Source organism: Myotis nattereri, assembly GCF_964212035.1.
Source record: "Myotis nattereri genome assembly, chromosome: 2".
NCBI classification, from domain to species: Eukaryota; Metazoa; Chordata; class Mammalia; order Chiroptera; family Vespertilionidae; genus Myotis; species Myotis nattereri.
This window is the reverse complement of record NC_138076.1, coordinates 74,461,473-74,474,039: the sequence shown is the minus strand read 5'-3', so window position 1 is coordinate 74,474,039 and position 12,567 is coordinate 74,461,473. Positions and strand designations below refer to the sequence as shown.

General features: G+C 37.2%; 1 protein-coding gene across 4 annotated transcripts in view; it reads right to left on the bottom strand.

Annotated features, from left to right (window-relative positions):
• The window catches only part of DIAPH3 (diaphanous related formin 3), a gene marked incomplete at its 5' end in the record, with an annotated part of 567,305 nt that overhangs the window by 229,272 nt on the left and 325,466 nt on the right, over window positions 1-12,567 (bottom strand). For all 4 annotated transcript variants that reach the window (XM_081083267.1, XM_081083268.1, XM_081083269.1 and 1 more), the window contains one exon: window positions 3,521-3,650. In XM_081083267.1, coding sequence (XP_080939393.1) covers window positions 3,521-3,650 — 130 coding nt within the window. The remainder of the gene's footprint in view (window positions 1-3,520; window positions 3,651-12,567) is intronic.

Here is a 12,567-nt window from a genome sequence, read left to right as displayed (position 1 = left end):
CACGTGCGGAAAGGGGCTGGTACCTGAGGACACGGCTGTCTTTTTGAATCGGGAGGGAGTCACAAGCTCCCGACTGCTCTGAACTCTGGTTCTGGTAAGTCTCTGGGGACCCAGGACTCATACGGGGAGAAACTGGACTGTCTGGCAGTGGGCAGAACTCGGAACTTGAGGGAGGCTTTCCCTCAGAGGTGCTTGCAGCAATTATCGGGAAACTGAGATGCGCAGCCCCTTAGGGCAGGGCTGAAGATCAGCCATAGCTGCTTGCTCCGCCCTTTGATTCCTTGAGACCCCACCCCACCCAGGCTGTGGCAGAGGCTTTTGCATATGAATGCCCTGGCCCTTTGCAACCTGAAAATTACCTAACAAATTGCAGCTGGGCCAGACAGACCCAGAACTTCCAAGAGAAGGCCCAAGGCCTCACAGCAGCTTGCATTGCTTCACAGCTGGGACTCACCAGGGCACCTCCAAACTCCAAAAAAGGAAGGGGAATCTGCAGTTCTCTTCATAGCCCCTGCTGGGTAACCTCAGGCAGAGGCTAAATTAGCACCTCCTTAGATCCAAGAGCCAGTGTACCCAGTGGTCAGAGGGGGACCATCCAGATTACAACTCCTCAGACCCATAAGGGACACACTCAGGGCACAGACTCAGTGAGCACCAAAGCCCCACTGAAGCAAGTCTTGCCCCAGAAGGGTGTCTTCAGCACAGAAGTTCTCCCACTGCAGACACAGCTGATTCTCACTGCCAATTGGCCTGGAGTCAATTCCTCCCAGTGATCCTACAACAACCAAGGCATAACTACAACAAGACTGTGCACAAAGAGTGTCCACCTCAGGTAACTGGGGAGGCTGAGCCACTGGGCCCTATAGGACACCTAGCACACAAAACCACTCTACCAACACAGGGAAGCAGCCAAAATGCAGAGACAAAGAAACAGGTCACAAATGACAGAAATGGAGGAAAGCAAACGACTGGATATAGAGTTCAAAACCACGTTTATAAGGTTTTTCAAGAATTTTATGGAAACCGCCGATAAATTTAGTGAGACCCTGGAGGATATGAAAAAAGACCAACTAGAAATTAAGCATACACCGACTGAAATAAAGAATAATATACAGAGATCCAACAGCAGACAAGAGGATCCCAAGAATCAAGTCAAATATTTGAAATACGAAGAAACAAAAAACACCCAACTGAAAAAGAAAAAAGAAAAAAGATTCCAAAAATATGAAGATAGTGTAAGGAGCCTCTGGGACAACTTCAAGCATACCAACATCAGAATTATAGGGATACCAGAAAAAGAGAGAGGGCAAGATATTGAAAACCTATTTGAAGAAATAATGACAGAAAACTTCCCCTACCTGGCCAAAGAAATAGACTTACAAGTCCAGGAAGCGCAGAGAACCCTAAACAAAAGGAACCCAAAGAGGACCACACCAAGACACATCATAATTAAAATGCCAAGAGCAAAAGACAAAGAGAGAATCTTAAAAGCAGCAAGAGAAAGAAACTCAGTTACCTACAAGGGAGTACCCATATGACTATCAGCTGATTTCTCAACAGAAACCATGCAGGCCAGAAGAGAGTGGCAAGAAATATTCAAAGTGATGAATAGCAAGAACCTACAACCAAGATTACTTTATCCAGCAAAGCTATCATTCAGAATAGAAGGTCAGATAAAGAGCTTCACAGATAAGAAAAAGCTAAAGGAGTTTATCACCACCAAACCAGCATTATATGAAATGCTGAAAGGTATTCTTTAAGAAGAGGAAGAAGAAAAAGGAACTCTTACCATTTGCCACAGCATGGATGGAACTGGAGAGCGGATAAATATCACATGATCTCACTCATTTGTGGAATATAATGAACAACATAAACTGATGAACAAGGACTGATCCAGAGACGTAGAGGCATTGATTGGACTATCGGGCCTTGGAGGGAAGGTAGGGGAGGGTGGGGGTAAGGGGGAAAGATCAACCAAAGGACTTATATGCAAGCATATAGGCCTAACCAATGGACAGGGACAACGGGGTGTGTGAGGGCATGAGCCGGGGGGGGGGGGGGGGGGGGTAACGTGGGGATAAGGACATATATGTAATATCTTAATCAATAAAAAATATATTTTAAAAAAAACTTTTAAGTATCACTGAGCTATTTTTAATGTTTTTTTTCCCTCTATGCTCGTTGGCCCTATCTCACATTATTTCATATAAGGAAATAGTTTGAATTATTTTCATTTCACACACATTCTCTCTCTCTCTCTCTCTCTCTCTCTCTCTCTCTCTCTCTCTCTCCCTCCCTCCCTCCCTCCCTCCCTCCCTCCCTCCCTCTCTTATTATCAAGGACATTTTAAGGTAAAGTAAGGGCAACGTAAGTAATTCAACATCATTAGAGCAGTGGGAGGCAGGAGTGAAAAATAAAGTTAAAAGTTTAGTTTTAGTCTTAAAAATCCAGACCAATATTTCCAGCACCATGACACTCCCTTGCCCCCAGGTTGTATGAGGTGTACACTTCAAAGAAACATACATCTCAGGAATGAGTGTCAAAGAACATCTCATCTAATCAAATGCCTTTTAGCTACAATCCCTATTTTATAGAAGGAAAAACATTTAAAGAAGGCAGGGAATGATAAAAGTGATTTTTTTTTCTTTAAGAAGGAGTATTCACAATAATATGGAAAAAATTAAGTATTCTCAAGTTGACAAACTTGAATTTTAAGAAGGAAATAAACAGATTACAAAATACTTTGACATTACTAATGACCAGTGTTCAACACAAGTAGTACATATAGTCCACCATTTCATGTGAGTTGCTTCCAAACTATATAGCAATACATTCATATATATTCATAAAAATGAGTATTCATAAATTAGCTGTTGGAAGCCAATTAATGCTTTGTTGTTTTTCCCGCATAGGATCAATGTGATATATAAATAAAAACTGGATTCTTCAGGTGGTCAAAAAATTGCATTTGATCATTTTATATCCAAGTATTAATAATGGCCTTATCCTTTCTATGACCCTTATAACCTGATCTAACCAGAGCAGGGTCCAGAAGCCGGTGACAAAGGTTAGCAATAGGAAGGAGCAAACCGATTCTCTGGAAGTTCAGTGTCTACCAGGACAGAGAAAGCAGGCTCCACCTGCAAGGTGGGTGGAGATAGGCTTAGGACTCAGATAAACAGGGGACACTGGTTACTAGACACATAACAGTACCAAGTGCTTGTGAATGACATTGAGTCATGGAGTGTGACAGCGGCCACCAGTGGAGCAGGCACAGCAGCAGAGGTGCGGCTGCCAGACATTTTTTAATATAGGGCTCATTATCTAATCAAATTAAATCGTAACAACAGTAATGATCAATCAGAAAACCGATGTTCTACAACTTCAATTTTTAAAGTGACGTATTCAGCATGAAAACACTGTGACAAAGTAGCAAGCATGCTTAAGTAAAAGGCATTACTTTCCATCTTTAAGAACTGAAGACCCAGAGCAATGAAATGTTTTCTATAAAAGCACAAACCTTTACTAGCTTTGTCCAAATGTTGCAAATCCTCCACAAAACTTAGGATATCAGGGTACTTTTCTTCACACATTTCCACTAGAAAATGAAGTAGTGTTGTTTTCTGATCTGCTGATTTCGTGTCCTTTAGCTAAATAGGACGAGAGAGAGAGAAAAACAGGGTCAAATATATTTTGAAAATCTGTCTATTAAAATGGTAATATAGTATTCTGGAGATAAGAATGAATGACTTGTAAAATTAGTTAATTCTATTTTTGAAAAGCAAATATTTAAATACTTGAAAAGCTACTTTTAACATGTTGTTCGATTAAAGTCAATAACATTAATTGAAAAGAAGGAATAAGTATAATCCAATCTAGTATGTGATATTTTATAGTGGAAAATATATGGTAAATTCCTAGGAAAGTAATACAATAGTGGTACCTAAAACTACCCCCACATTTGAGCATGTTCTCATTTGGCGCATGCTGATAGAATGCCTGCTGGACAATGCAGGAGTCAGAAATACACAGAGGACGGTAATTCCTCAACAGGCTGTTTAGTGAAAACAAAGAAACAGAAAATACGTATTTACCCTGGTGTGACAAATAGTGCAGTAAAACTGATCACAAAGTACATTTAGGAGGACAAGACATCTAAATTGAGCATTGGTAGAGAGAAAGTTGTACGGGGTAGGGAAGAGAAGAAGAAATCCAAAGCTCAGTATCATTGCAGAAGGAGCAGCTTTTGCTAAAGGCCATAGACGAGGAAGGAAATGGCACATGTGAGGAACCTGAATGACCCCAAAATAGAAGTGTGTGTTGGGGAGGGCAAGAGGGTAGAGTAAAAACTATGAATCTGAAAAGATAGGAAAATAAAAGGAAAGGTAGGTCATGCAATGGAAATAGGATTTTGATCCCTAAGAATTTGGAGTTTTAAACAGATGAGAGATGACCAGATGTACATTTTAGAAAGCTCCCTGTAGGGCAGCGTGGATAAAAGATTAGAGCAAGGGTGATAACAGAAGCAGGAGGAGTAATTTAAAGAGCTGTAGCAATAATACAGACAGGAAAAGACTACAGACAGCCTGAGCTGAGGGGATGCTTTGGGAATAGAGTAATGGGACAGAGTGGACATGGAAATTCAAGCAATGCCATTCATTGAGACAGGACACACAAAAAATAACAACTGATTTGGGTGGGCTGGGCAATGAAAAAAAAATCATTTCAGTTATGAACAAATTGAGTTTGAAGGTTTTAAATAATATCAAACTGGAAATGTCCAAAAAGGATAGGTGTAGAACAGTGATCCTCAACCTTTTTTCATTACTACCAGCTAAGGTGCTTTTAAAGCATTTTTCCCCCTAATTGTTACAAAATTTAAAAAACATTGTTACACTGTACATCTGTTTATGCACTGTATGTATATCTGTGCTTTACATATAACAACAGTAAGACATTTTTGCTCACTATGAAAACATTTTTATCCCCTCGAAGGTGACAAACTGTTGGGAATCCTTCAGGGGGTTGGAACTTAAGGGGAGTGAATTGGTCTAAAAGCATCAGTTTGTGAGCTGGTAGCCCCTAAAGCTAAAAATTTGATCAAATAAACTCAAAGAGGTATACAGAATGGGAAGGAAGAACAGAGGCTTGAAGACCAGGATGGACCCATCCTAACCGGAAATGGGCAAGGAATGCAATCAGAAAGGAGATGAGGTTAAGCTAAAATCTAAACAATAAATAGGGAGTTAGCTTGGGTTTTGTGTAGTCACTGGGTGTGAAGACAAGGACAAATAGGTAATCTGGTGGTGTTCCTTACAACTGAGTAATCCTTTAGAGCAGATATACATATGAGAGTGGGAAAACATCCTCTTTGCATACCAGGATTTAATTTAGAGCTGGAAACTCTTGGCCTACCTAACTGGGAACAGCCCTATTTACTTGCTCTTTTCTGACAATTTCTCACTTTAAAATATGCATGTGTGAGTATATATATAAATATATAAATATATCTCCATATGTGATATTTTTACAACTTCCACCATCACTAAATACTATATTACTATCAGAAGAAGATAATAAGCCTATTGTATAAGTTACTACACAATAGAAGAATGAGAGCGATACTGTACAACCATAAATATTAACACACACCACAACTTATTAATGCAAAAACTAGCAGACTCTTGGGAACATACAGCTACCCTTCTAGACAGTCTGACTTTCACATTACCGATGTAATAGGTACAAATGCTACACTGACTTATACAACACACAAACCAATGTTGATTCACTATTTTGTACACCTGAAAGTAATATAATATTGTATGCAACAACACTTACATAAAAAGAAAATAAAGAATGGTTCCTGGCACTTTAAAAACTGATATAAACATTAATCCGCTATTTAATGCCTTTTAAAAGGAACAGAGATCCCAACATTCACCTGAGTGTTTTGAAGGAGTATACTCCAAAAGTGACCCAAATACTAGTTAGATTAATGGTCAATAACATGCATGGGTTGAACTGATAATGTTAAAACACACTCTTACCTAGTTACTTAGCCTTGGGCAAGTTGCTGGGCCTTAGTTAGATTTTTACATAAGTGGAATAAAAATATGAACTAGACAGAGAAAGAAAACTCTTTTTTCTACTCCAAAATAATTAAGTATACATTCTAGTAAACTTGATGTTAGTATGCATATCAAAGTCTAATTTAAAACAATACTTTGGATAAAAATGAAGAAGCCTAATTATAATCTCAGTTCAGAAATTATTTTTGCATGCTTGGGCCAGTTAGAATATTTTATGAGGTTCATTTTGTACATATGCTGAGAATGTTAATCCAATTTCTAAAAGTTACCTTTCACCATATAATTGCATTCATGCTATCATTTTAAATGGATAAGGTCAGATTACAAATAGCAAACTTTCACATATTATAGCAAAATATAATAGTTTTCTCTTGTACAATAAAGAGTTAGCATAAAAGCTGCCTCTTTTTTTTTTTCTTTTTAAACATCCTAGCAGCAAAGCTCTTTATTCCTGCCCCCACCCACCCATCCCCTTTACAGCAGTGACTAGCTGGGGGATCCTGTCCCTTCTGTGGTCACACAGCTGCTGAGTGTCCTCAGTTTACACCCTTCCTTATCATGCTCCTTTCATGTGAAACTCGACACAGCCTGTGTGGAATGCTAAGACAAGCACCATCGACTTCTGTACTTTGTAAAGTGTGGAAAGAGTATTCCAGTACTATTTTTAATATAGCTAATCAGCCAGCAACTACTAGGATTAATATGTCAAAAAATCTCTGTGATCCAACAACGACCAAGCAGATCAACCTTGATCTTTATGAGCAATAAGAATTCAGAATTTAGAATTCTGGAAATACTATAGTTTTTGTAGCATCTACAAGTTTAATAAAAATTAAGTGCATAGGTCAAATACATTCAAGAACTAAGAGACAACCATAAAGCTACACACTAATTTATGGAGGAGGGTGGTTATCTTGGTTGTATTATTGAAAACATCAATTGACTAGCAAGTTGCAATTGGTAACATTTTAATATTAAAAAGTATACTCCCGCCGAAACCGGTTTGGCTCAGTGGATAGAGCGTCGGCCTGCGGACTGAAAGGTCCCAGGTTCGATTCCGGTCAAGGGCATGTACCTGGGTTGCGGGCACATCCCCAGTAGGAGATGCGCAAGAGGCAGCTGATCGATGTTTCTAACTCTCTATCTCTATCCCTTCCTCTCTGTAAAAAATCAATAAAAATATATTTTTTTTAAAAAAAGTATACTCTGACTAGTAAAAGGAAGTATTATATCTTTCCAAAATCTATATTTATCAATTGTCACACACACACACACACACACACACACACACACACACACACAAAATCCTGCATATTTCTAATGAATAAATCTGAAATTAAACCTAATTTAGTAAAAAGTTCAGATAAGAAACATCAATAGAGACCATTTGTTGATAATGCCTGGTGTCTCATTTAAAAACTATGTGGCTCTAAATTGTAGGCCAGACATTTTTTATTCAGGTCCTAACATTTTCAGAAAAAAACTGTGTAATATTGCCAAGGCATTCTTCTTGACTCAAATACCCTATTCCCTCCCTCCTTCCCCAAATAATTAAAATAAAAAATAACAGACTCCTTCTAACAGCATGAAAACACAGCAAAATGTATTTGTCAAAATCTTTATCTACTTGCTGCTCAATTTTTTTAACCTTCTTGATAAACATTAACAGTACAGAGGGCACATTCTATTGCTATTAATTTCTCATATCAAACATAGTGATTGAGCTAGAAGGGGAAAGTTTGGGAGATAGTGACAATTTTGCTGAAGAGAAAGAACAACATGAACACATTCTGTAATGCTAACTTTGGAAAGAAACTGAAACTACAATATTTGCTTTGAAAATTCATTCCGGTTTTAAAATATGCTTCATTTAAATTTAACAGACATTGCTTGACAGGATTCCTTGTGTATTATTGTCAAGAGATTTATCTTCCTGATGAGTAATCATCACTGTTAAGTAGAATTTCTTATTTATATATTGTTTCTTTAAGGTACATCTAATGTGGCACAGATGTCAAATAAACAAAGAGATGGATGGACTTTCTTCAACTGCTCTGTTCATTCCAGACAAAATAATGTTAAAAGCAGATCCTGTAATAAATCATGGCCTAGTTGTCAGTCTGGAGTACAAGTTCTTTGTTGCTACAATGCAAGGTTTGGGAATATTTCTAAGGTATTCAGCACAAATTTGGATGACATTTAAAGAACATTCTATTGTGTAGTCACAATAAAAAACATTCTTAAAATAAACCTTAGTATATTCTTGCTGATTTTTGTAATCCAAAGACTGTAACCCTTTTCTCTCTATAATAAAACGTATCTTAAGAATATTGTTAAATTAGTAATTCTCTTCTCATTATGTTCCTGTAATCTAAATATGTATACAAACAGCACTATTTTAGATGTTGCAGACATTGCTGACCAACCACTAGAAAAGATGACAAAATTATGAGCATCTGTGATGGCCTCATGCACTTCCTACAAATCCCTAGCTTGTGAGTAGTATTAATGCTGAGGATGAAGGCAGCAGGTATTTTATGTGGCACTCACTATGAGACAGTATAAAAGTATTCTGCTTAAAACACACAACATCCCTGTGAAAAAAGAACTATCATTATACCCACTATTAAGGAAGGAACAAAAGATATTTATTTGTAAGATCATGTAGTGAACCGCATTAGATAGCTGGTAGAGCCAAGATTTACACCCATGTTTGTATGAATTCAAAGTTCTAAACCACTATAAATATAGTTCCTCTAAAAAAAGTCTTTTTCTAATGGGTCTTATTATTAGGCATCCAAAGAAATAAAGTTCTCAAAAACACAGTGGACACAAATGGTAATAAGACAAAAGAGCATTATTGGAATTTAAAATACTGAAGCTCTATAACCTGTAAGTCTAGCCGTGAAGCTTCTGACAATCAACACCCTCTACCCCCTACGCTCAGGCCATTTCTAATTCTGAGAGCACGCTTTTTTCTATTCTTTTATCTATTAAATTCATAAAACACCACCTGAATCCTATAGTTCAAACAGCAAGTCTTTCCATATTGCTAATGAATTAGTCCTGGCAAAATATATGAATATGGTTGGATGAAAACACACCTGTAAAGTATGACCTTCAACAGGCTTAAACAAGTATACAGAATAACATTATATTTCATCTTAAATCCCTTGTAGAATAAAGTGATTTGTAAATATATGAAATAACATCTTTAAATATAAGTTAAATGTATCCCCACAAAAATGGATGTGTAAATACAAACTTACAAGGACTATTTGTTCAGCCCTAGCTAGTTTAGCTCAGTGGATAGAGCATTAGCCTGCAGACTACAGGGTCCTGTGTTCAATTCCAGCGAAGGTCACATGCCCAGTAGGGGGTCTTATCCCCAGGAGGGGGCGTGCAGGAAGCAGCCAATTAATGATTCCCTTATCATTGATGTTTCTATCTCTCTCCCCCTCCCTTCCTCTCTGAAAGCAATACAAATATATATATATATATTTTTTAAAAGGCTATTTGCTCAGTTCAAAAAGTCAATTTCACTAAAGAAACCAACCCACAATTATAGAATAAATAATATTTTCTGATATATAAATATACTAAAAATAAACACTCCCTAATTTTTTCAAAAAGAGAATGTATCTCTCCAAAAAGAATGGAATTAAAAATATTAATATTAACAAAAGATGCTATGCTGGCACTGCCACAACAATTTTAATATATTAATGCAACTTTTATAATGATTTCAAAGATGGATAGAAGTCTATTAATACTAGGTAAAATAGATAATTAGATAAATTTACAGCATTCATATATAAAAAAATTTTACATTTTTACTTAATTTTCACATTAAAATGAGAATGAGGGTAGAAACATTAAATAAGCAAGAAAATTATATAAATAATTTAGACCCATATAATAAAAGTAAACTGGTTCATACCATATCCTACCAGATGTGCTTTCTCTAAATTATATTTTTAACATATTTCTTTTGGCTTTTAGTCAGCACAGAAACTATAATATAAAAAGCACTTTTGTGTTTTACTAAAATTTTAACTGTATTGTTCAATGTTCCGTTTATTTATTCTATTCCCTTATTCAAAAAGAGATTAAAAATAGCCCAATATCGCTTAGTTAATATAAATGGGTGAAATGTAGAAGTTTTTTTTTAACTTCTAATTGTTTTAATTAAGACTAATATTGGGATCCAAGATGGTGGCAGAGTAGGTGAAAGCTACACTCATCTCTTCCCAGGACCAATTGGAATTATAATTGAAGTATAAAGCAAGAATCTGAATAATCAAATGAAGAATAGCTGAAGGGAAGTCTTATAACCAAGGATTTACAGAAGCCACATTGAGATTGGTAGGAAGGGCAGAGATGCCAAAAGGGCTGGCCCGCTCCTTGGGCACTGGCTGAGGTTCCAGAGCAGCGGTTCTCAACCTGTGGGTCGCCAACCTATGGTTTGCGACCCCTTTGGGGGTCGAATGACCCTTTCACAGGGGTCGCCTAAGACCACTGGAAAACACATATATAATTACATATTGTTTTTGTGATTAATCACTATGCTTTAACACATTGTATGCAGGAAACGTATTTATATGTTCTACCAGTGTAGTAGAGCGAGGGACATGTATTAATACGTTTTTTATAGACTAGCGGTAGAATGCGGGTAGCGTATAAATACATAAAGTTATCGTAATTTTACTGAACGTTGCCATTTGCGCAAAAAATTAGCAAAAATGGCCCGCGCCACCTGTTAGCACGATAAAAACTACCCGCAAACAATAATTATGTTCAATTTGTAACAATGAAATTGGGGGTCACCACAACATGAGGAACTGTATTTAAAGGGTCGTGGCATTAGGAAGGTTGAGAACCACTGTTCCAGAGGGATACCTTGGCTGGGGGGGTGGGGGGGAGCCTCTCCCTGAGAAGTGTGACGTCTCAACCCAAAGTCAGGCTCTCCAACCCAGAGCTGGAGAGCCAGGAAGAGGTGCCCACATAACATCTGCATGTGAAAATTAGCAGGGATTCTGTCTACCAAGGAGACATTAGTTTGTTAGAGATACAGCTGTCCTCTTAAAGGGCCAACAGACAAAATTTCCTTTCCAGCCACTCATCCTGGGCTACATGGGAGAGAGGTGAAGCAAATTACAGTCTCATGAGGAGAGTCTGGAGTTTGTGGCTCTGGGTAGAGAGCTGAAGGGACATCCCCCAGGATCCCTGTGCTGAGTCATTCTCCTACACGTCAGAAACCATCTTTCCTGGGTGGAGCGTTCACGCAAGAAGGAGAAATAAAAGGCATACAAATTGGAAAGGAAGAAGTAGAACTGTCATTATTTGCATATGACACGATGCTGTATATAGAGACAATCTGAAGATTTCATCAAAAACCTACTATAAATGAATTAATTTTCTTGTGCTAACATAAAGATATTTAATTTCAAATCCGAACTGTTCACTGCGAGTATTAGGAAAGCAACTGACTTTTTATGTCAACTTCATATCCTAAAACTTTGCTATAACTGCTCTTTAGTTCCAGAAAGTAGGTTTCTTGTTGTACGTGGGTGTGTGTGGGGGGGGTGGGGGTGGGGGTGAGGGGTGAGGCTGGGGGCGTGGGGGGGAGGTTTACATAACCAATTATTTATCCTATAAACAAAGATAGTTTTATTTATTTCTTTTAAGTCCATATATCTTTTATTTTCTAGTCTTATTGCATTAGCTAGTATTTCCAGTAAAATGTTGATCAGGAATGGTGAGAGGAGAGACCCTTCCCTTGTTCCCTATCTTAGGGGAAAAACATTGTTCTTTACTGTTAAATATGACGCCAGCTGTAGTTTTTGTAGGTATTGTTCATCAACCTGAGAAACTTCCCCTCTATTTCCAGTTTGTTGAGAGTTTATATGAACAGATAATAGAATTTATCAGATGACTTTTCTTCATATTTGATATATTCAAATGATTTTTCCTTTTTAACCTGTTGATGTGATGATGGATTGCATTACTGATTTTCAAATGAACTAGCCATTCATACCTGAAATACTTCCCATTTAGTCATGGGCTATACTTTTTAAATATAGTTAGTTTTGCTTTGTAATATGTTGATAATTTTTGCACCTATGTTTATGAATGCTATTACGCTAAAGTTGCCTCGTAGTGTAATCCCTTTGTCTGGTTTCGGTATACACCTATTTCATCACCATGTTCTTCCCCACCATCTAAGAATAAATATTCATAAATACCATTGGTAAGTGTAGACCATGTTACATGTTTTGCCTGTGATGCTCAAAATCTAGAAAAAATTCAGATCCTTAATAAAGAGACCTAGATATGAAGCTTCTTAGAGTATAAAAAATGGAACATGCCATTTAATTTTGGATTTTTCATTTGTAAAACACAAAAATCAGTAGCAAAAATTTCGTTGCTACTTCGTAACTGTAATTTTACTACTGTTATGAATCGTAATGTATAT